We start from the raw sequence: 24,884 nt of genomic DNA on the forward strand, positions 1-24,884 counted from the left end.
CTAACCAGGTCGATACAGCAGTGGGACAAGCAGTGCTGAGGCATCTATTTCGTTAAGGTGAGCCTCTTACACATCCCACCACCACACTCGAGGTATGGTCATTAATGGTTCATTTTCTTCTACTGTTTAACGTGTCGTATTCTCCATAATAATAGCATAAACTGTGTCAGGATTTCTTGCCACACACATTTTATTGCTTTTATATTCGTATGTTTGTGAATATAAATATAATTATATGTAAGTGCATATTTAAAACTGAACTAATGTGAATCACATCACGTATAGAATTACGATGGAATTACAGTCAATGTAATTCAGTAAGTAAGAAAACATTACTGCTCGTTACTCGGATTCAAGCATGTGAATCTATGAAAGATCCAATACTGGAGAAGAAAATTAGTTACTTACCTGTAACTGCAGTTCTCCAGTATTGGTATCTTTCATAGATTCACATGCGACCCACCCTCCTCCCCTCAGAGGCTCCCCTATTATACAGATATTAAACTTCACACTCCTAATAGAAAATCTGAGGGAATTCAGCCTCTGTTGGGAGTGTTTGGGAGGGGCTGAATCCTGATTGGTTGATACTCAAGTTTGGGTCTTTTCACAAAACAAAGTGGATAGACTGTAAAATACCTTATGAGGCCTACTTGGGCCTACTGGTTTTATTTTTACTGACTTACTGCTTTTTATATATTTAAGTTTACCGTGAGGCTCCCACCTCGACGACGGGGATGATTCAAGCATGTGAATCTATGAAAGATACCAATACTGGAGAACTGCAGTTACAGGTAAGTAACTAATTTTCTTTCTGATGAAAGGGAACACATATCTCTAGCATTACTAGAAGAGGCAATGAAGTTCAGCTGTGGGATGTGCAATTCCACCATATTCCCTGTAAAACCAGTTTTCACGAATGTGTCCTTGAAACATACCTATGCCACAAGGGGATATGGACCTGTAATATCACTGCAGGGTGGTGTATATATTTTTCTATGGGCAGATATGTACCTGTAACGCCAAGACTGAGTAATCATTTATTATAGTTACATATCACACTGCGATGTAAGTACTTTTATCCTGAGGTGGTCTAACACATACCTTCTATAGGGTACCCATATTTCTTTCTGCACTGGGTTACAGGGACATATAACTCTGCGACATAATTACCATTCTACTGAAATCTCTTACAGAGGGTGTCCCATTTTACAGTATTAGCATATTTGGCTGTTACAGATACGAGTTATAGGTTTGCAGTGTACCTTTCTCCACAAATGATGTAACAAATGGTGTTAGTTATCTTTTGGAGTGTAAGCCTATTTCTCCCAGCATTAGTGTTACAGGTTAATATACTTCTGCGGTGTAAGTACCTTTCTCCTGAAACGGTGACACAAGTGGTGTTCCCTTCTGCATTATGAGCTTTTTAGCCGTGCGTTGGTGTTACAGCTGTGCATACCTGTGCAACAGACTTGCACCCCTCACGGAGTGCTGCGAAGTTACATACATTACCAAGCAGCGGAAGGACATTTTCTTCCTGCAGGAGAAAGACATGGATCGCCTTCACGGGTTTATACTGAGGCAGAAGCGCATGTTTCTGTGAGGTGGTCTTTTGGGTACATATGCCTTTTCAATGAGGCTACCAGAAAATATCTCCATGGTAGTAGAAGTTTTGGTGTTAGAGGTATTCTTGCCGTAAGGAATATATTCTAAATGTTCATGCTGTGTATTATTTCGCCATCTAGTGGTTGGATCTAGAATTATTCTCCAAGTGAATAAAGTTTTATTTCCGGACGTCACTGACGTCGAGAATAAGTCCACATTGCACAGTTCATGGTCACTACTTTTTCTGTCTGTGGGCTTAGAAGCGAGAAGGCGAGCTGGAGGTTGACAGTTGGTTTGCCGGGTACAATTACATAAATGCCACTGCAGTTACCACATATTGAAAAATGCATTGACTAGTGTGAGAAGAAACCAGTAGTCTAATAGTACTCGCCCATTTAAAGCACTACATTGAAACATTAACTTCTTGACGAGGTCTTCTGCTGTAGGTGGTCGAGGTTGGAGAATGCATGTGTAGGGGGACTGTTGTTTTCCCTGCATCCCTTTGACACCATTTTGGCTTAACGTATTAACAAATACTTCATTTACATTTTGTCCCACTTGTCATTGCAAATTAGCAGAAAATAACAACCATACTGTTAGCGACCTGTCTACCCTAAAACTAAAAGTCTACAGCTTTCGTGAATGTTCATTATTCAGTCGAAATATAACAAAATAGCCCAGGTCTCAACACGCTATATCAGAAAGGTGGTATAGCTTAAAAGACCACGCATGACAGAGATATGTGTCTTTTAAAAGAGGTGCTCTGATCGCTTGAATGTCTCAGCTCAGAAGAGGTATCAACTCCAGGACTGGTATACCGTGTCACTGCTCTAAATAGTCCGGAGAGCTATTTTATCGTTGAAAAAACAACAACCATTGGCAAAGTTGATTGGTCTTATCTGGCATGAATCGACCTTTTGGGGTTTCCAGTGATTTTTGCCTGTGCACTTCTGCAGTGGCAAAAAGGAAAAAAATACTCTTTGGTGATGTTAAAGAGCATGGTCGAAAACATTCTTCATGATAATTATGCATACACGTGTGATCACATTGGTGTACATATGCATCATGATGCTATGGCAATCCCTGCGTGATGATATATATATGCCTACATGCGTCCCTCAGCATGTGTGCATATATGCTAGGAGCCAGCCAGCATTTTGTTTTTGTTTTGATATATACCATTGCAAGATGGCAGACACCCACTTTGAGTAGGTGCATAAAAAACATTTAAAAAGTGTGCTGAAACCCCTTTTAATTGATTGTTTTTAGAGAAAGGAGCGTCAAAAGTTTGCACTTTGTGACCCTCCAAAAAAAGAGATTAAAAAACAATAGGGATGGAGCTTTTGTGGTGTGGGGGAAAAGGTAAATGCTGAAGTGCAGGAGTACTGCAGGAGCTGGGGGTGGGTAAAGTTACATGAAAACAAAGGCACCAAAAGCTAAGAGAGGTGTGGAGAGGAGGGGGAAGCAACAGACAAGCTTGAGGGGAAGAATCATGGAGAACACAGGAGCGAGAATGTGAGGGGAAAGCAGCAGACGGAGAAGAGAGCAAGAAACACATGCATTTACACGGAGTGCTTTGAGAAAAAGAAAAACGTGGTTCCAGTAATACAGCATTAAAAAGATACAAGTCGTCCAATAAAAAGGATGCTAAAGAAGTAATGCTCCAGGAAAGAGACAATCACAAACAGAGGAAGAAAAGACCTCCAATAAGATGCAAGCAAATGAGACTGACAAAAAAACCTATTAGAAGTAACCAGTGGCCTGGCCCAAAGCCCCTGGTCATTGTTGATATTGTCTGTAATAGGTCTTCGAGGAAAGACAGCTAAAAGCTCTCCGTAGGTAGAACCTAAATACATGCAATGCCTCAGGATGGTAGCTCTTCAGAGATGAGAGTTTCGGATTCTAAGTACAAATACTTTGAACGTCAAAATTGTTAGCATTTGAAATAAGTGCCAAAAGGAGCTTCTGGATCGAAATAAAAAGACACTAGTAAGGCAAAGTATACAAACATGGACTTGACTTTGAAGCACTGTCGAGATCGAAAAACAGCTAAGAAGAAGTCTACTCGTCTTGAAATAAAAGAAAAATCAGTCACAGAAGTCGACAAAAACCAAGAATTATGTCTCGAAGCTGAAATGGTGGCACTCTTGCAGAAAAATAAGTCCTTTGATGAGGCACTGAGTGTTTACAAATAACCACAAAAGCCAGGACGTGAGACCTAGGAAAGACACAGACATGTATGTGTGAAAATAGACCCACTCCAGAATGTGGATGAGAACATGAAGATTGCATTTTTGATTATCCAAATGGACCTCATTAGGTAAAGTGGAAAGCAAACTGGGAACACAAGGAAGATAACATTCATCAACATGTGATAGAGATTCACTGCAAGAAGAGCGACAGTCAAACCCATCTACAACATCACCACCAGACATATTGGGCTGTTTATCACTCTGTGGCGAAAAAATGATCCATATGGTGTACATGAGGAGTCCTGATTCCTGTTAGAGACAGGCTCTTAAGCCACTGCAACAATGGGGTCAATGCTTATGTGTTCTTCAACATAGGAATCAGGTGTTAAAAAATTCGGCTACTCCTAAAACAGTAGCACGTAGGGTGGAAAACTACTCTTGCCACAAGATCTATTATATATTGGGAATCAGGTGAAGGCAGACTCCTTGACTGCGGCTACATCAAGGAAAAGGTCTATTACCTTACAGCATTGGGCCCCTGCGTAGCAAGAGGTTGGATGGGGTGTAGTGGGCAAACAAGTTTAGAAAACAGCCCCCAGACATTTACATACAGCAAACTCAAACTCCCAGCTTTTCTTATAGTGTCATCAGCAAGGGGGAGAAAAAAATCGGAGTTTTTTCAGCACTCCCAAGAAGAGTACAGAACGGAGGCAAAATGTTGGAAAAACAGCTAACACCTTTCTCAAACCTTCTTTCAGCCATGCAGATACAGAAAGAAGGCAGCCCTGCATGGACACTGGTACGCAAGCACGTGTAGCCCACATCACACATCTGGATTTCACACTCAGGTTCAGCCAATGTGCATAGACACACTTTTCACACATGAAAACCTTTTTGAAATCTCGGTGGGCAATTCACTTGAAAAATGCAGAGGGAACATGAAACAGCAAATACAGTGGGAATATTGCACAGGAGAGGATATTTTGAAGGAGGTTTACTACAGGAAAGAAGAGGAAAAAGTAGACCTCCATATTTTGAAGCATATTTTCATTCGCAACACGGCATTGTGGAGCTGCAGTCTATATTGCATTGGCAACAAAAGTCATCCAGAGCAGTCCTCTTGAGATTAAGGAAGAGGGAGAGGAAAATGTTAAAAGAAAATGCTCAGTCCAGCAAATTACTGCATTTTGTTACTTCCACAGCACTTATCAATACGGGTGTCTAAAGATTACTTGCCACAACAGCAAGCAACAATTTCCAATACAGGAGTGCCAAATATAGTACTGTAAATCATGAACACTACATCGAACTACAAAGGTCGCCATCAAGAATGAGAAGCACATAGTAAATGTACAGGAAAAAAACACGAACCCCTCGGCTTTATCAAACAATTTTAGATTTAATTTCAACAAATATCCAGCTGGAAAGCACATCATAAATAATAATTCCCTGTAAACCTCTCGGCTTACAACGTATTTCTAGACCCTTTGAAACTTCTGATGAAAAGAAAAATCCCAAGTTTATATCTGTGGTCTTGAAAAAAATATCAAACTTCAGTGAGGCTTACATGGAACTGTGAGCCCGTGTGGTGTGTTTTGGCACGGTTTGGGATTAGGCAGCCTGCATGGGTGGGCCTCTGAAGGTCTGCCTGGACCTAGTTCCTGATGTTTTCAATGACATGTTCAATTAGACACGTTTGCATCTAGGTATTATGGCACCACTGGCGAGGTACATTTTTTAAATTCACCCTACATATTTTGCGCACGCTTCTCCATCGTTTTCTGTTAACGCTTGATACCGACATTTGTGTGCGAGTTGCAGATCAGGAATTTAAACCTTGGCAAAACAAATTTGGCTTTCCATTCTTGTGGAGTTAATTAATTGAGTGCCACTAAATCCGTTAATAGTAAAGTCTGCAGCTTTCTGATGTTAGGTGCTATGTAAAGAAGAGGCTCTTGTTTGCCGCCCACCATGGAGTATGGAGGATGTCCAGAGCAATTCCTGACAAATAAAGATGTGCTGATGGCACATCTCTAAGCATATAAAGGTAGCAATATATGCCGAAAACTGGTTAGATTTTAAGAGCACTTTACTGTTGATTTTTGTATATTTGTTTTACCCAAGGTATGCATGAGACATATATCGGAAAAGGAATATTCTTAGGCACATTAGGGCGGCAACTTGGGACATGCCTTTCTGGTATGTAAAGACTACTTTATAAAGGGCTCTGGGGACAGCTCACGAAAAGATTTTGAGGAAAATGTACAAATGTAAGGGTACATTTTACCTTCATTAGGCAAGCAAGATTTAAAAACCACATTCATTTGCGATAACCTAAGCTTTGCCTAAGTATAGCCCTGAAGTGCCCTTATTTGAGGGATTGAATTATTGTGAATGAACATTTTATTTGCACAATTAATAAAAACCTAAATCTAAAAACTATTTTAATCAGCAAGAGAAAGTATAAAAAAAAAAAGAGCACAGAGAATTTGAAAAATGCCCTGAATACTGTAAGACTAAAAAGACTGATTCCAAAGATATATATATATATATATCCTATTGACCGTCACCAGTAGGTAGTTATAGTTAGGACCTAATTTCCATAGAAAGAAGCATTTTTTGTTTTGCCTATAACTTTAGTGGCGCTTGACGAATCTTCACAAAATTTTCAAAACGTATACTTTGCTAAGTTCAGCTTCTGTTTTGGGGTAATCTGTTAAGAGGGGGCTGAGAAAATGAGGGGGGTCCCAAAACACATTTCCCATTCATTTTTCCACAGGTCATTTAAACACTCCTACAGCCCGAACTACTGAACGGAATTACACCAAATTTGGCATGAAGCTAGATTCTGTTCCTCAGATCACGCTTTTTGTGATTCGTTGCAAATCCATTCAGTAGTTTAGGAGAAATTTAACGCCAACAAATTTAGATATATAGGGATGCAAATCCTCCGCGGATCCAACTGTCCCCATGCTACTTTCTGATTGTCTCAGAACACTTCAGCAAGGGAAAAAAAAAAACGAAAAAGAAAAGGGGCCAGGGTGGAGTCACCCTGAACCCCTTGCACTGGTATTGGGGTCAAAAAGTTTTTTTTTTTTTTTAAAACCTAAAAAAAATACAGCTGACTTTTCCAATACTTTTTAATTTAAAAAATGGGGTCTTCCGCCCTTTTTTTTTCTTTGCCCCTGGTTGGGCCAGGTCCCTGGGACATCATAGAGGAGGGGTGTGAACGGGGCCCCTTCTTGGGCTTTAATAAGCCCCAGGGTCTGCCACCTCCTCGGGCGAATGTCCAAATAAGAGCAGTGGGTCGCGGCCCGCTTGCGCTTCCGGGACCACCACCCGAGGCAAAAAGCAATCTATTTGCAGGGGGCCACATGGCCCCTTTGCTGACCCGGGGCCCAACAACCTCTGGGGCTATTCTTGTTGGAGGGGGCCATGCAGCCCCCCCTCTTGGAGCCACTGATGGCCCTGGGGACCACCACCCCCCAGGGCCGGTTCCTGCTATGTCCTGGGGTTCCCACTTACAGGACATAGCTGTTTGCTGTGGCATGGCTGCAGCACTGCAACAATGCCACAGCAAACACTCTGCTATTTGACAGCGGGACCTGTAAAGCAGGTCCCGCTGTCAAACAGCAGAGCTTTCATGTCTGTCCCCTACAGAGATGAAATGCTTCAGCAAGCACGGAGCTGCTGTCAAAGCAGCTTTGTGCTTGCTGAAGCATTGGCACTGCAAGGGAAGCCTTCAGGCTTCCTCTGCAGTGTCAGGCAGCCTATAAATAAAATAAAAAAATGTAGGGGGAGCCCCTGAGGGCTCCCTCGCAGTCCCAAAAAGCCCATAAAGGGCTTAAAAAAAAAAAAAACCTCGTAGCTTCACACTGAGCTTTAGGGGTTTGATTGCAGCTGGACTCATTACCATTTTTTTCAAATAAAAAAAATATATATATTTTAAAAAATATATATACATTTTTCTATTTTACATTGGATAGAAATATCTCATTCTAAGTATATCAGACATCAAAGCCTAAGAAACTCTATCTCTCTCCCTCTCACTTTCTTTATCTCTCTCTTTCAATAATTTCTCCCACTCACACACCCACTCAGACTCTTACTCAACCACTCACAGACCCACTCAGACCCTCATGCACTCATTCAAAACTCCAGTCAGACCATCACACACCCACTCAGACCCACTCAGATAGTAACTCACCCACTCAAACTGTCATATACCCATTGACACCTTCATGCACTCACTCACAGACCCGCGCACACACTGATGCACTTACTAAACCAGTGATGTACGCACTCTCACACCCAGACAGACAATCTGACAACCATTCTCACCCTCAGATATGCCCTCTTACACTATTCTTGGACTCAGCGAGGCCCCGTACAACTCCTGCCACCCACGCCCAAAGGGCAATGCGCAGCATGGGGTTGGGTGGTTAGGGAGGTTGGCCTCTGGGTCTGGCTGCAGGCCTGGTCTTGCAGGCAACCTCTCCTGCACATTGGTGAAGGCCGTGTTCGGTGTAAGGTTGGGTGGTTATAGGGAGTTGGCCACAGCATCTGGCCAAAGGCCGAGCGCAGCGCTGGTTGGATTAGCGCATAATAATGATAGACTTATAAGTTGCCGGGGCCTGATGGGCTGTCAGCCAACTTTTATAAGACATATGTGGACCTTTCAGCGCTGATACTGGTTTCTGTCTTTAAGGAGGCAAAAAAGGAGGGTCAACTCCCCCCTACTATGCACGAAGCCCTGATCATCATGCTGCTCAAACCTGGCATGCCTCCTGACTGATGCGAGTCCTAAATGCCTCCCTCCCTCATCAATTGCGATGTCAAGTTCTTGGCCAAAGCGCTTGCCAAATCGCTTATCCTTCCTCATGACGTTCATGGGTCACCCAGACCAATCGGGCTTTATCCTTGGTCGCTCCACCTCCTACAATCTGAGTACCCTGTTTGCAGCGCTGTAGGACATTGTCCCTGACTTGGACGCAGTGGCAGTCTTTTTAGACACCACTAAGGCTTTTGACTGTATTGTGTGGGACCTCTTAATGGTTGTCCTATGTTGCATGGGGCTACCATGGCATTTCCTGTCCTAGATTGCTCTCCTATAATGCGTCCAGTGGCTAGAGTTTGTGTTAAAAGGGGGCTCTCTTCATTTGTGATTACACAAGGCACGCGCCTGGGCTGTCCCCCAAAACCCTTACTTTTTGTGTGGCGGTAGACCCACTCACCGCTAAGCAGAGACAACATCATTGCACGTATGCACTCCACAACCTTACCTGGCATCTTTTGATATCTTTATATGCGTATGACATGACCCTCTATTTGCACGATCCTCATCTCAGTCTGAATTATGTTCTCTGAGAGTCTATTCGATTCAGTGAGCTATTGAGGGTGCAGATAAACTGGGAGAAGTTGCAGCTTTTCCCACTTACAGTGGCTACTAGGCCCTTCACCCTGGGCGTCCCTTTACAGTGGTTTACAGACTTCAAATATCTGGGGATTGTGAAATCTCAAGAACGGAAAAAAGTAACACATTCCAATTATGGCAAGGCGCTGTCCACACTCACTGACCACATAAGTCGCTGGATTTCTCTCCCATCTTCGTTGGTGGGCCATATTGCCTTAATGAAAATAGTTATACTGCCCAAATTCTCATAGCTGTTTTTGAACACACTTCTTCACGCTGAATCATTCTTATTTTCAAACGCTAAGAACACAGTTGATACGGTTGGCATTGGTGGGGAAGCAACCTCGCTTGCGGTGGGATGCTCTAAGCTTACCTTTCTCTAAGGACGGTTTTTGAAGCCCCAGACTTAGAGTTATATTATTTATGTGCTCAGGCTCACCATGCCATTCATTTGTATAAGCCCACTCTGTATCTTCCTCACTTGGCAGTTGAACAAGGTCATATAGCCTGGCAAACCCCCTACCCCCATCCTCCTTTCTTAGCTCCCCCTGTGGTGCCTCTTTTGTCTCTGACTCCACGGTAGCCTTTACCTCTGGTATAGACTAGTTCGAAAAATAGTAAAGATACTCCTACATTCTCCATTGGTTTCACTCTGCTTCCACCCCCTGTTGCCAGTAACTCATTAATCTTTAGGAAGACGTCTACCCCAGCACCACTGCTTCAAGCGATGGGGAGATCTGTATCACAATGGCGTTTTCCTCTCCCAGACAGACTTCTTGAGTGGAGCACCGGCATCCCCATTTGACATTTTCACAAACATTTGCTTGCGCTATAACATTAAGGCAGCCACGCCTGATTTTCTGTCTGATTCTTCCACCTTTGCCACCCTACATACCACAGGATGACTCTTCACAACACTTAGGCCCTCATTTTAAACATGGCGGTAATGACCGCACTGCCGGCGGTGGCGGTCATTACCGCAAACGGCATGGCGGTTCAGACTGCCATATGATGAACACAGTAGCAAAGCAGCCAGTTCACTACTACCCACCGCCAGGCCAGATTCGACCGCCGGTAGGCACTTTCGACCCGGCAGTGGAGGCCAGATCAGCGGTGGGATAATGATCCCATTTCCACCGGGGATTTCCTGGCGGGATACACTGCCAGGTAATCCCTGGCGGAAAGCATACGGCTGACAGGAATTCTCATTCCTGTCACCTGTATGTGACACACCAGGCCCCCCGCATTGCCACAACCACCACCCACCCCTCCAAACACCTAGAACTGCCTCGAACCCCAAAAACCGACCCCTCCATCCCTCCTCCCTCCAATCTCCCTGTAGGCTCTCCCCAATCCCCTCCCCTACCATCCCCACCCACCTCCATACAGGTCCCCCCAAACCCCAGCTCCCCATATCGACATGCACCTATATTCCGACACACACAACACACACACGCATTCATACACACAGACACACATCCCCCCTTCACAAACACGCACGCACACCCCCATGCACGCACTGACTCACTCAACACACCCACACTCCCATCCCCCCCTTTACCTCTCGGTCAGCACTTACCTGTTCCCTGGCACTGCTCCAGGAGGGAACAGGCTCCTAGGATGCTGCTCCACCGGCATCGCCACGCCTCCATAAACCGCCACGCCTATGACTGCTTCATAATAGGAGTGGCGGTGTCTGGACTGACATGGCAGTGAGGGTGGAGCAGCATCCACCCCCACCGCCAGCATGGCGAACCTCACCGCGTCAGAATATGGCGGGATGCCTTCCGCCGCCACTGGCGGACTTCCGTGGTCCGTCACCATGGTTGGCAGGGGCCTATCCCGCCATGTTCATAATGAGGGCCTTAGTCTCACTTTTGTACCATACCGCACAAGCTGAATACTTAGTGGTTCACAGGCAGGCGAAATTGCAGTGGGAATCAGATCTTGGTGTTACCTTCACGGATGAGCAGTGGAGGTACTCCTGTGCATAAACGGGGCAGATAGCTCCCAGCAGAAGGCTTCTCATCATCCAGTATAAATTACTTCATCAGATATACTGTACTCCAGCCTGACTACGTTGGAATCGGCTTCGACCAGATGATGTATGCATCAGATGCGGGTTGGCTAAGGGCAATTTGGCTTGGTCTTGTGGGCTGATACAGACTTTCTGGTGTGAGGTAAGTGCTGCGTTCTCTGCCGTGATTGGACAAACTTCAACACTAACCCCACTCCTGGTGCTTTTGGGACACACAAGCCTGCTTTTTGCTGGCTACAGGAAATATGTGGTGTTAGCTCCACTGTTGGCTAAAAGGAGGGTTACCTGTTGCTGGGGTGCCGGGTTGGCGCTGAAATTCAAGGATTGGCTTATGAATCTCATTTACTGCAATTAACAATTATCCTTATATGCTGACTGGCTGCCTCCCACATCTAGACTTTGGGACATTTGGGATCCACTGCTTTTATATTTCCTCGCACACGCCCCTCCGATGGATTCTGTGGATGTCTCTACAAATGCTGTGATACCCCCGAATGTGATGGAGACCCTAGCAGGTTGCCACCTCATTTGCCTATGTGACTAATGTGTGAACTCTATTCCTTGGGTAACTTTGGATGACGTTGTGCTGCTACTTGCATCCATTTGCACTTAACCTTATTTCTGAGTTATAAATGAATGGAAAGAGAGGCTGTACTCCTGATTTATGCGGGTGGGGGTCAGGAATTGGTGCTGGCACTGTACACTCACTGAATTCACAACACTAAAATGTGTTTTGTATTTCTAAGGAAAATTTCAATAAATAAAGATTTAAGCATGCAAAAAAATGTTTGTCAAATACATTGAAAGACATTTACCAATGAGCAGTGGTATTCTTCCAGTATACCTACACTGATTTTGGCCAACAAAAAGTTCCTTCATGTGGAGACCACTGATTGTTTTCGGATTGCAATGAAATAGGTTATCTATAACAAAAGGTTAATTTTAATCCAGGGTTGTGCTCAGCTAGATAAGGAATATATTTCAAAAGGTGAAGGAAGGGTGAGTGCCACACTCTAGCTGTCTTAATTCTTGTTGTCATATTGAGTCCTTTTGTGACTGTAAAAGAGTTCACGTTGCAAGAAATCAAGATTTTCGCTATATAGCAGCCAATAGGCAATTAATGCTATTTAAAGAAGTAATCCACACCTTTGAGGAAATCAGAGGAATGGTCTAAGATTGAAATAGGATAGTTACTGAGACCTTATGAGAAGTAAAGGTAAACTATATATATGTTTATGTAGGACAAGGCGTGAGCAAGGGACAAACCATGTGATGCATGGGAAATGCTATTGAATGACATTACAAGAAATAGCATAGCAATACAGAACAGAGAATCCTTGATGAAGGTCATCACATCACTACATAGTCGCTTCCATCTGATAAACAGTATTAGATGTTTCCATGAATTATAGGAGCATGTTGAAGCTATTGTGAGTGAGTGCCTCATTACAAAATTGCTTGTCATTCCACAATATCAAGATTTTGTGGAACAAGGTATTGGTAGTGCTTAAAGGAATGTTGTCCCAGACACACCTGACATTGTGATACCAGGTGCTATGCATGCATTACAGGAGGAAAGCGACTGCACAGAGTGGAAGTAGGTATTACAATTATTATTTAAGGCTAGAATGCTGGTACAAAGCCATTGGAGACAAGACTGCAGCACCACTGTGCTATGTGGCTCTGAAAGGGCTGGAAAACTATGGTTATGGAGAGACAACTTCCTGAGTGCTATTGTTTGTGAAGGAAAGAGGTATAGTCTTATTGATGGTGACCCTGTCGTTGAGGGGAGTTCAGTCGATTAGATTGGGGAAACTGGGTCATATGGATAGGGAAAAATGGAAAGACTGGACAGTGAAGTAAAGGGCAAACGTAAGGGATTGTGGCTAGGGAAGAAATAGATGAGTAGCAAAAGGGGCGTGTGGCTTATTACTTCAAACTGGTGGATAAAAGAAGACAGGGTAGCCATCCTTATTCTTAGAATATAGAACTGTCGATTGTCCCTCTGTAGGCATAATAATTCTCCAGCTCTTCTGCATGGTTCAGGGCCTAGTACCTCCAGTGGCTCTCCATCTATAGCCACTCATTTGGTCAGTGAAAATCACAAACGGACCTCAGCGGTGACTCGCTTCCAACAGTGCTACATGCTCGAGGCTACCCTCTTTTCTTCTAGTCCAAGCCAAGGTAGGCACCTCAAAAGAGTCACTTGCACTTGACCTCAAGAGATACCTGAGCCTTGCAACACTGGCTCTACCTCCAGAGGGGCCTCTTTTGGTTTCTCTCACATATTCTCCCTCAACCTCCAATGCAAAGGCATCTTGTCACTCCTCACCAGTTGCTTTATAATATGGTTCAAACCATGGCCATCTCCTGGACCAGTCCCAGCTTGCTGACGTCCATATCCATATCCCCCACAAGGTGCTGCATGACCTCCACGAGGGCCACACTTACAGCAAGGCTCCTCCTCAACGATCTCTCTGCCAGTGGTGGTGGGATTGACTCTCCATCAAAAGTAGAGCAGTGCTCATGGAGCCCTCTTTTCTTTCCTTCTTGTTCGTGTTCTTGTTGTATATCATGTTGCCTTCCAATCTATTTTCTAAGTGGGTGGCTTTGATTTCACTATAAAGCAGGATGTGCTGGGATAGGTTTTCCTTCTTGTGAGTTGACTCATAGTTATCACCTCCACGGTTACTGCCTAATCCACAGCAGTTTCCGTGGATGGCACAGTAGTCTTCATTCTCTATGCTCTCCGCACCCCAGAACTCCTCCAGACATCACAATGAGACTTGCAAGTCAGTTGCTCTCTTTTTCTCCTGTGTCAGTTCTTGTTTTTAGTAATGAAAATATAAAGATACTTCAGATTAGCACCAGTATTCCGATGCTACAGACGAATTGACATAATTCTGTATAATAAACTTAGGGCTACTCCATCTATACAGGAGTGGTCTGCAGGACAAGGCAAAAAGAAAGAAACCAGGACAAATATACAACACAACACCCTTCCTGTAGCTGAAGAGTAAAGACAAACAAAGAAACTTCTCCCTCACGTTACAGCCCGTTCACTCACCAATGCACCTCTTCTCAACATGATATATGCTAAGTCATAAATGTATTGTGGGGAGCAAGAGTACGTATAGGGGTATTTACATCTTGTTTGTTCATTCTTCACCCCATATCCCATATATGTGCGTGGGTATATTTACTGTATGACTTCTTTCAGATTGATCTAGTCCCTTGTTGCTCACAGAATCGCATCCTGATTAAAATGATTGTATTCTAGTTATATTTATAGCCCCCCTCCCCTTCTTTAGCTCACATATCACCTTATTATAAATCACCCACTGAAGTCTTTGATACTCTATTGTCGTGTTCCTTTTACAATTCCCTATCATACTGGGAGTCAATTCCCTTCAGATCATATCTGGATTCTCCTATTACTTTCACACCCAATCTCCCTAATATCTTTCATTGTTTCCAATCCAGGCATGCCGTCGGCGGTGTGATCAAATTTCTCCCATTAAAAAGCTACTCCATGCCTTCTCAAATTGAGACACTTTATTATTCATCCTAGCAATCACTCTCCCATATGTGGTAATTTTGTACATTTTTGTCATTGTGTTACATATGTCAGGCTTGATGGCACATTCCATTGTCTTACTATGCCAATTTTAGCTACAGATAGCACTATTACTAGCTATCTCCAGTGTGTCAGGCGACTGTAGAAAGTTCATAAAAGTCATGTAACGTAATGACCCTCGCAGTCAATGATTATTTCGTCTCAGTCTGATGTCAGCATGGACCATATGTACTCCCAATAGCAGACAAGAAGGGGCATTCCCACAACACATGGACAGTGTCACACTTGGGGCCGCTGCACTTCCAGCAATTCAAATTATAGAAAAACCTGTGCTCACTGGAGTTGTGCTAGTGTGCAGTGCCATCGATGGAGAACCTTAAAATCCATACATTTGTGTCTAGGTTCTCTTGAGTATGTGTCATGATTTGCCATTAATATTTTCTAGTCATCTTCAGAAAATTGGATGTGAAGACGTTCCTCCCACCATTTACATAATGCCCACAATAACGTTTTATAGGAGAAAGGTTTTTGTAATAGGGCTGAATTGAGGCCGAGAAAACCCTGCAGTCCCTATTGTTGCTTTGAAGCAAAGGGAAAGTTATTAATGCTGGCAGTGTTGTGAGTGTGGGAAATGATTTAACTCATTGCTCCATGAGAAGAACATCTAGGAAGTTCAGCTCCTTAGTTCTTCTCAGTGAGCATCCAACTTCTTTATCTCAAACTTATATTGCACCTTATTGGTGATTTTGAATGGAGCTCTGCCAATATGTTCAACAGTTGATGTGGTCTCTCCTAGTTATACTAGAAGGGGTGTAATATTGGCCTAATATGCATATTGGTGGCAGCGTGTCCAATGTAGAATCCAGTCCGCTCCCCTTGAATACCAGAACATTTCCTTTTATGTGGCTTAAGGGTACTTCTTTATGTGCCTTAGATAAAGGACCATTTTCAGTTGGCTTGCTGCATGTCAGGTTTGATCCTCTTAGTAGGAATAGGTAATTGGTACAGAGCTTTGCGGAAGTATATTGACTCACCATGCATAGAAAGGCTTTTAACCAAGATCGAACGAGAGACAGGATGTAAATTGACAGCTACGAACTGGGAAGGGATCTCGATCTTAGGCTATAAAACACTGCAGGCAGCCAATTTCAAAATAATGTGTTTTTTTAACATGCTGGTTAGCATACTATACCCCTCAAGCTATCCATAAAATGTATTTATCTGTCCCCAGTGTTTGTTTTAGGTATTTACAAGTGGGGAAATGGGATTGGGCACATTTATTTTTTTTGAATGCCCAAAGTTGATGCTGTTTTGGGGCAATATATTCAGTCTATTAAGCCAAGAAATCCAGGTACCTCTGCTAGTGGAGTTTAAGTTTTCTCTGTTCGGCCCTTCAAGACGAACAAATGAATTGGGTAAACACTATTAAAGCTTCGTCGCGGCATCAGTAGCTGTCGCTTTCTTCAATGCTGGCGTACGGCACTTGTGCCTACTTCACAGGGGTGGTTGACAAAGTTGAAGTGAATAGGATTATTTGAGGAGGCATATGCTAGGAGAACTGGCAACTTACATACATTCCAATGTATTTGGATTCCATTAGAGGCGATGACTTCATTAAAAAAACAAATACTGAGCTCTACGCTGTATGTTGTCCTCAGAAGTCTAATTATCGCACTTTCATAAGCTTTTTACTGTACCAAGGGTGTGAGCTCATTCAGTAAAGTCAAAATTTTGAAAGGCACTAGTATTTTAGCCGGCATAAGCACTTTTATGCACCTATCCACTTTGAAAGTGTGCTATGTATTGATCCAAAAAAGTTCGAATTTTGAAAGGCACTAGCATGGTATTTTTCATAAGCACTGTATGCACGTATGCACTTTGATTCTAAAGGAAAAGGAGCTTAATATTATATCCCCATTGAGAGTGCCTGTGAAGGCATAAACCATGTTCGTGCCAGGCCTCACCTCTCACAAAAAGCTGTCTTATTCAGCAGGTATTGATGAGCCGAAGATTTGTCTCATGCTCACGGACTAGTTGGAAGCCCTACCAGTTATCAGAAGCTAGGGTCTGGCTCGTAGAGCGGTTAGAGGATACAAGATCTGCCTTGTGTTCCAAAACTGAGTGTCTGAAGGTTATGTTAGTCTTTCTGGAAGTCAGGTTGGTAGGTAGATGGTTTGAGTGGTTAGTATCCATACACTGGCTGCTACAGCGCATACCTGAATGGCTCAGTCATTCGTGATTGCAGCAAGCTGATTCAAAAGAGTTTTACTGTGCTGTGTGTAACATACATGCCAAGAGATATTTTTTGTTTAAATGACCCATGTTGAGAGGTTTCTACCTGAATGGCCCTAATGAAGACCCCAATGGAAATTGCTTGTATGGTATCGAAACATGAACACATTGTTCCGTATTGTTATGGCCCGTTCAACTTGTAAAGTCTTTGTTTCTGAAATCAGAATGATAGTAAGTCAACATTATCTGTTCTGTATACACTCGCACACTTACAGTGGCGTAAGTTAACTTATGCCCCCCCTGCCCCCCCCCCCCCCTTTGCACAGTACAGGAACGGGCCCCTCTAGACTCACGCAGGACGTCTCAGGCCAGAGTACTGTGCTTAGTGGAGGCCCTGGAGCTCGGGGACCCCTGCACCGCAGGAGCTGCGGGGGCCATTGTTACACCACTGCATACTTACTGTTCACTTCTTTCACAAAACACAATCATTGTGTTGTTTTTGTGGCACCTATTTTGTTACATTGTTCTATTAAAAAAACTGAACAGCAATTAAACAACTCTTTTTTCAGTTTTATACATGCCTTCTGCCTAAGAAGCACAGGGTTAGAGCTTCCTCCGATGGAACCATTGTTCTTACTGTAAATAATGTGTACCTAGGCTCCCAGAAATACAGGGTTGCTCCTTATTCTGTATTAAGTTTTAAATAAATCCTTTGTTACCATTTAGTATACACTGCCAGTTTGCGACTTCAAGGAGGGTTGACACTGTCTCATCATGGCTGAATATAATAGAATCATTTGACCGACTACAAAGCCTGTTAACACACTCTTCTCTGTTCGTGACTTTGCTAGTTACTGTGAGAAGTGGATTATCGTCATCCCTTTTTCTGATTGCCAAGGTAATCTTTGATGAAGAGCTGATGTTGTCCAGTGGCACAAGTCTCCACAATGTCTTGAAATCGAATAGTTGAGAAGCATTGATTACTATCCTATGCCGAGTTAACTGGATCAGGAGTGCAGGTTAAATGGAATTGGAACTCAGGGAGTCCAGTTCCTGAGTGTATTATTACAGTAAAAATGTCAGGTTTTAAAAAAGGCCAGATTTTATTTTCATCAAATTAAAAGCTACCTTTTGCACTGTGAAACCATATCCTAATCTTTCTCCCCACTTGGCCCAAGACTTTCGTAATTCTATGAAGCAGCCAGCCAAAGTGAAATCTTTTTTAGTTAATCAAGTAATTTAGAGACGAATAACCTGACAAGTAGCCAGTTTCAGAGGTTGTTTGGGACAAAACCTTTAAAGAATTTGGCACATACTGAAGAAAAAGAGAAGAGTTTTAGAAGTGTGGTAGATGTTTATCAGGAGATCGTCCTTGTCCTTAATCAGATCCGAGACAATGCTACTCCACTAGTTAAGCCAAAATAATAGGAGAAAACGTTTGCTAAGGTCCGTACAGTGCTGCTGAAGACAGAATATGTGGGAGCTAGGATTAATATAGTGGCTCTTTAGACGTGGGGACAACTGTAAGTTAGTGTCGAAACAGTATGTTGCTTTTGGTTCCTTTGACCATTCAGGATATACTTTGTTGAAGTTGGAGCAGATTTCCTTAGACGGAGAGAGATGCAGTTGCAGATATAGGGTAGAGGAATGTCAGAATGTCAAGGGGAAGGTCACATGGTTTCCTAATAGATTTTGAATTTTGTTATAAATTTCGCAGTAAAGATAGATTCAACTCATTAAGATTGAAATCGGGCCCTTATTAAGAGTGGCAGGATTTCACCTGTAGTGTTAACTGTAGGTAGAATGCTGCCACAGGCAATTATGAATTTCCAGGTTTCTGTGAGCTGGGATTTGTCTGACCCATGTACTTCGATACATTAATTCAACATTTGGAGATATAGGGCCCTCTTTTTCATGCTGCAGAGACAGGGGCTATAGGAAGGAGCACCCAAACCTCTTCAGCAGCACAGTTGAGAACAGAGAGTGCACCCAAGGACAAGCTCACATCTATTCTGACCATCCTTACCCAGCGCAAAATTGTACACCCCACCTCCTCCCCAATGGGCCTCACAATGAGACTTTTAATCTGCCCTGACCAGATGGAAAATGTCAACACTTTTCTTGCAGCACTGGAGAACAAGTTTTGAGAAAGCCAATAGCTCTCGCCTGTGCAAGTGCTATAGGCTTTGCCAAAGTGTTTTATCCATTGTACTCTAGCATGGCTGCCATTTAGCATGACTCAAAGTTAGTGGAGTAGAGGAGAATGACAAGGAGTGGAGTTGTGTGTAGTTGAGAGGAGTGTTGTAGAGAGGAGAGGCATAGAGTGGAGTGGCGTACAGTGGAGTAGAAAGTTGTAGACTGGAATGGAGAAGAGTGTTGTGAAGTGGAGTGATGTAGGGTGGAGTAGACAAGAGCACCATAGAGTGGAGTAGAGTGGCATGGAGTGTCCTTGAATGGAGTATTATAGAGTGGAGTAGAGTAGTAACACAAAGTGATGGGCCCTCTGCATAATATTAAGAAGGCACCCTGATTCATGATCATGGCTGAATCTCGTGCTGGCATGTATGTTGTTAAATGAAATAATCCTCAGTATGCTCATGGGTCATTTTCCCTATGCCCTAATTTTCTCAGGTTGCCGGTCGCAAGGGTTTCCCGCATGTCATTTACGCCCGTCTCTGGCGCTGGCCCGACCTCCACAAGAACGAGCTGAAGCATGTCAAGTTCTGCCAGTTCGCCTTCGACCTGAAGTATGACAGCGTGTGTGTGAACCCCTTCCACTACGAGAGAGTGGTGTCACCCAGCATTGGTAAGCGTAACAATTAGTGTACTTATATTGTACTAGCTAATCACAACCTTATGGTTCTTTCCATTTTCTGGCCTTAGCTCTCAGGCTGTGTTCAGTGGCAACACAAAGGCCCCCGCAGCCCTGCCGGCACAGGGGGGTGCCTAAACTCCAGGGGGCCTCTTGAGCGCAGTACCCAGGCTTGCAAGCTCCTGAGTGAGTTCAGAGGGGTGCCCCTCCATGTTCTATCCAGAGGGACCCCTCGAGTTTCTTAACGCCATTGACTGTGTTCATACCAGTTAATGACTTGAGGTGTGTTTTAGCATTTGAGGGATGCTGGACATCTGCCACAAAATAATCTGATCTCCCATGCAGCCTAGTTAGAATATATAGACATTTATACTCTAATTAGGGCAGATTGGACATCCACCATTTTTTGCCAGGTGCCCTGCATTCACAAAACTCTAGATCAGACCCTTTATGGCTGAGGTTGTAAGTATAACTTTCACACACAGCTGGGACAACACAGTGAGTCTAAGCCATGATTGTTTATTTATACCCATCAGGGATGACAAAGTGAGTCAATGCAGTTAGTCTTCCATTTATACCCAACAGTGAGAGAAGAGTGATCCGAGGTTCTGGTTCTTAGTCTTCCAGTCACACCAAGTGGTGACGGCAGAGAGCCTCATGGTTATGAGTGTTTTCATTCATACCCACCACTGAGGACTTCAATTGAGTATTTCATTCCTCCTCCGCAAAGAGGACACCATGAAGTAGGGCTTAGTATTCAGTTCATACCCTTCATTCATAACCAACAGTGAATGAAGAATGATTCAAGGCTGATAGACTTCCAATCATACCAAGCAGTGACGACAGAGCGGGTCAAGGCTATGAGTGTTTTAATTCATACCCCGCATTGAAGCCTTCAATTCAGTATTTCATTCCTCCTCAGCAAAGAGGGCAACTTGAAATAGGGCTTAGTGTTCCATGCATACCCAGCATTGAAGACACAAGCTTGGGGCTGAGTATTCCATTCCTATTCAACATTGAGGACCAATATCCATGGCTGTGATTATTTTATGTTTTGATCTTGCTGCCCTCTGGGCATGATTCCAGTATAGGTTGTTGCTGGCTCAGCTTCAAGACTTGTCAGTAAGCAAGCACCATTTGTAGTTTGAAAGCGTCTTTAATTAAGGCTATTAATTATTGGCAATGCCAGTCCTGTCAAAGAAAGTGCTAAATGTATTCGCCCACAAGGTCTTTTTCGAGGTACTGTGCCCCAAGCAACATAAGCCTTTTACAAACATCATAGTGAGTCACATTTTACAATCTGTATCAATAATTCAAATTGAAAGCAACTTTGATAGTGGGTGTTTCTAGTCTTACATCCATCAGTTAATAGAAAATCTATTCAACAGCTGATAATTAATGTTTGTATGTAATACATATTAACCAATTATGCATTTACATGCATTTCCAAATGTTTTCAGTCAAAGAAATATTCAGCTCATTGCCATTTCATCTTTACGTATTATGGGATAATTATGCAATTCTATCTTAACAATCCTTTCGATTTGTAAATATGTGGGACATGCCGCCTTTATACCAAAAGGGTAAAACAAACAAGTAAAAAAAAAGTAAGCCTGTGATTTGCGCCACAAGTTTTATCGAGCAGAACAACGGAATTCAGATGCAAACAGACCCCTGGGGATAGAAGCTTTGTACAGAAGGTTTGTGATTTATAGTGTACATGTCCTCATGTTATGTAATTTTAAAAGTGTATCACACAAGCAATGCTCTAATTGTCCTTTAAATTATTTTATTATCATAAAGGTTTTTGAAAGTACAAGGAAAACTTGTTCCTCTTACAGGTAATCCGCAGAACCTTTGCACTCAAATAAGCTATTAGTTCGAAAGTGCTAAGCTGCAACCCTTTAGGTCTTGTGGTACCCGGCGGCCTGTTCATTACTGACATGGTTCAAATATGACTGCATACTGGGTCCCTCATCTTGAACCTCCGCCAGGCACTCTCCGTCTCTGGGACTGTTCAGACTTCTGTAACTTAATCCAATAAATGTACACTTCACTCCCTTACATGTTTAGCTTTTTCCTCCCGGTTGTGTGCTGACTCTCTTTGCGTGGCCTTAGGACACTGGGCACTTCCCAACTCTACTCCAGTGGGAAGGTGTGTGCACCCTTCCTACACATGCCAGGACGGGTGCTTACGTTCAGGTGATGTTCCCAGGAGTGCCCTGTAAAAAGGCACACCACATCCCCAGGGCAGGTACGGCCCTGGCTACTAGTGGGACGTTGCGCTGAGTGTGCCACCCACCAGAATCGTCTGTCAAGCATATATCCGGGCTGACAATGCAGGCCTGTGGAGGCGCAGTTGCACATGTGCTCAGGTTGTCATGGCTAACTCCGTAGCCAATCCTGAGTGGGCACTTCACTACCCCTAGCAAACCCCCTGAAGGGCGGAGCAGGTGGTAGACGAAAGACTAGGCAGATACACCTGGGTGTCCCATGCCCGGTAGTGAAAAACCCCATGTGAGTTTTCTCTACCTAGGGGATCGATTCTGCCAGTACTCTATCCAGTGGCCTTAGGGCCCTGGGAACTTACCCACTGTGAGTACAGTGTGAAATTGCACACACCTTTCCAACCGATATTAGAAAGTGGCGCTGGCCAATGTGTGCATGCCTTCCCACTGGTGTTTCACATAGGTGCTGAGCCTGTCCTAGCAGGCCTTTGTATGGGCACTTGTACCTATGATGTTCTTAAACACGAGTCCAGCCTGTCATAGCAGGCATGTGTGTGCACACTTACACTTATGATGTTCTTAACCATGAGTCCAGCCTATCATAACAGGCCTGTGTCTGCGCACTTGTACCTATAGTGTTCTTAAACATGTGTCCAGCCTGCCAATTCAGGCTTGTGTGTGCGCAAGGGCATGCATGCCCAAGGAGTGAAGAATACACATGTGTGTTTTCACTATCTATGAGAGCCGATCTGCCCATAGATTAACATAGGGAAGTTTACAATTACTCCTAGCTGCAATAGTGGATTGTAGCTGAGCAGCCTCTTAATGTTTACTATCATTGGATTCGTCCTGACAAACCCCTTTCTGTGGCAAAGGTGGTTTTGTCAATAATAACCTAGAAATGCCACTTCTAGAAAGTGGGAATTTCCATGCTCTAAAACACTTTTGTGTGCCTTTAAAAAATCGATTCTAATTCACACTGAATGTTAAGGGAGCACATCTGAGCATTCCCCAGCGACAGCTATAAACCTTAGGCACACCACTGCAATGACAGATCTCTGCCATTTGAGGTCCTGGCTGGATAGATTGGAGGGAGAGGTTTTGACACTCGGTCTCTAGTAGCCAGATCATGGCCCCACTAAAGATTACAATCTGCATTCCACAGCCCCATGGCAGACAGGACTGAAATTTAGGAGGGACATCTGAGGTTCAAAGGGGAACCCTTAGAACCTCCCCCAACTTCAAAGACACACTGCAGTATAACTGATGGTGCCACACTGCAGCAAAGGAGAGATACGTTTGTGGGGACGCAGGATCGAAGATACTGGACTGCGTGGTGCACACTGCCAGAGGAATCTATTGTGCACAAGGAGTAATTACTGCCCTTTGAAGGGACTGAACACCATTCCTGAATAGTGGCAGCCCCAGCTGACTGCCTGTTGCTGTGTGGCACCCCGAAGTGTGCTTTCCAAGGACTTATTGGCTTGCCCCCTGATCTCTGGTGGAGGTCTCAGGACACCTTCTAACTGTGATACCTGGAGAGCAGTGCCCTCTTAATTGCCTACATTGTCTGCAGGATCCCACCTGGTAGTGGCGGTGTGAGCGTGGGACCCAGTATTGTGCCTAGAGACTGTATTGCCTGGTGCGAGCCCTAAAGAAACTGCCCGCATTCCAGCATTGTGGCCCTGCATTGTGGGGCTTTGGCATTCATAAGCGTCTTGTAGGTGGTGAGTGGATTCACAGGTTGCAGGACCCTGCATGGCCCGCCTCATCGCTCTGCCTCATTTCTGTTGTGTGACACACCGACTGCATGCTCATTGCATGAGGTGTCTGATTCACAGGTTGCGACCTGGTGAGCGAATTTTGTTTTGGAGTGACATGATTGCCTGGGTGCAGCTTTGTTCAGCGTGTGCCCTACAGGGCGCCTTCTCCTTCTGAGAGGCCCACCTGCTTCATCTCTCACTCATTCATTGCTTCTTTTGCTGTCCTCAGTGCAGCGGACCAACTGCCATCTCCTCAACCGGCCCTGACATCTCATTGTTACCAGGTTTTATTGGCAGAATGGGCATGGGTGGCGAGAGTAAGTGAGTGGGCTACAGAACGCTTCTGAGAGTGATCGGTAGCAGTAAGGATCCCATGGCCCAAGATGGTGGATTTATTTATTTATTTATTGGAACAGCAAGTAATATTTTGAAAGGCCGAGTATGACATTTGGTACATAGGATGATATGTGAATTGTATGAAGGCTCATAAAGTGTTGAAGGTATAAGCGGAAATATAAAATGAGTTAATGTTGGGCTAGTAAGAAGAGCAAAGACAACCAGGCATCTGAAATACTGTACAGCAGAGTACATACAAACAGAGATCAGCAAATTTACATTGTGAGGCTATTGTTAGGAAAAACCCCTATGGCTTTCAAGTTTCATGAGATATATTTTATTTAAATTTACTATAGTGTTTGGCTGCCAGGATGTTCAGTGGGAGAGCGTTCTAATTAGTGGGTCAAAGATGGTGGAAGGACTGGAATCTGGACAGTGGTCAGGGTGGTATAAGTTGTAATTAGAAGTGTAGGTAGGTTGATTTTAAGTTGTTTGATGGGATATATTGGCATAGGGCCATGTTTGCTTACTGTGTGCAGAACTGATAATGATGTTGGTACTCAAGAGAGTCTCATTAGAACCTGAGTGTCTTAAATGTTGTTTTTCTTTCATGTTGCAGGTTTGAATATTCAGAACACAGGTGAGTTGATGTGTGTGATGTAAATGATGGCTGAAGTGAGTTTAATGCAGC

At 43.8% G+C, this 24,884-nt stretch overlaps 1 protein-coding gene across 5 annotated transcripts in view; it reads left to right on the forward strand.

The window, feature by feature from the left end:
• LOC138268449 (mothers against decapentaplegic homolog 4-like) overlaps window positions 1-24,884 on the forward strand; it is a 430,729-nt gene that overhangs the window by 192,508 nt on the left and 213,337 nt on the right. For all 5 annotated transcript variants that reach the window (XM_069218099.1, XM_069218104.1, XM_069218102.1 and 2 more), the window contains 2 exons: window positions 19,686-19,860; window positions 24,813-24,833. In XM_069218099.1, coding sequence (XP_069074200.1) covers window positions 19,686-19,860; window positions 24,813-24,833 — 196 coding nt within the window. The remainder of the gene's footprint in view (window positions 1-19,685; window positions 19,861-24,812; window positions 24,834-24,884) is intronic.

This window comes from Pleurodeles waltl, chromosome 12 (assembly GCF_031143425.1).
Source record: "Pleurodeles waltl isolate 20211129_DDA chromosome 12, aPleWal1.hap1.20221129, whole genome shotgun sequence".
Lineage (NCBI taxonomy): Eukaryota > Metazoa > Chordata > Amphibia > Caudata > Salamandridae > Pleurodeles > Pleurodeles waltl.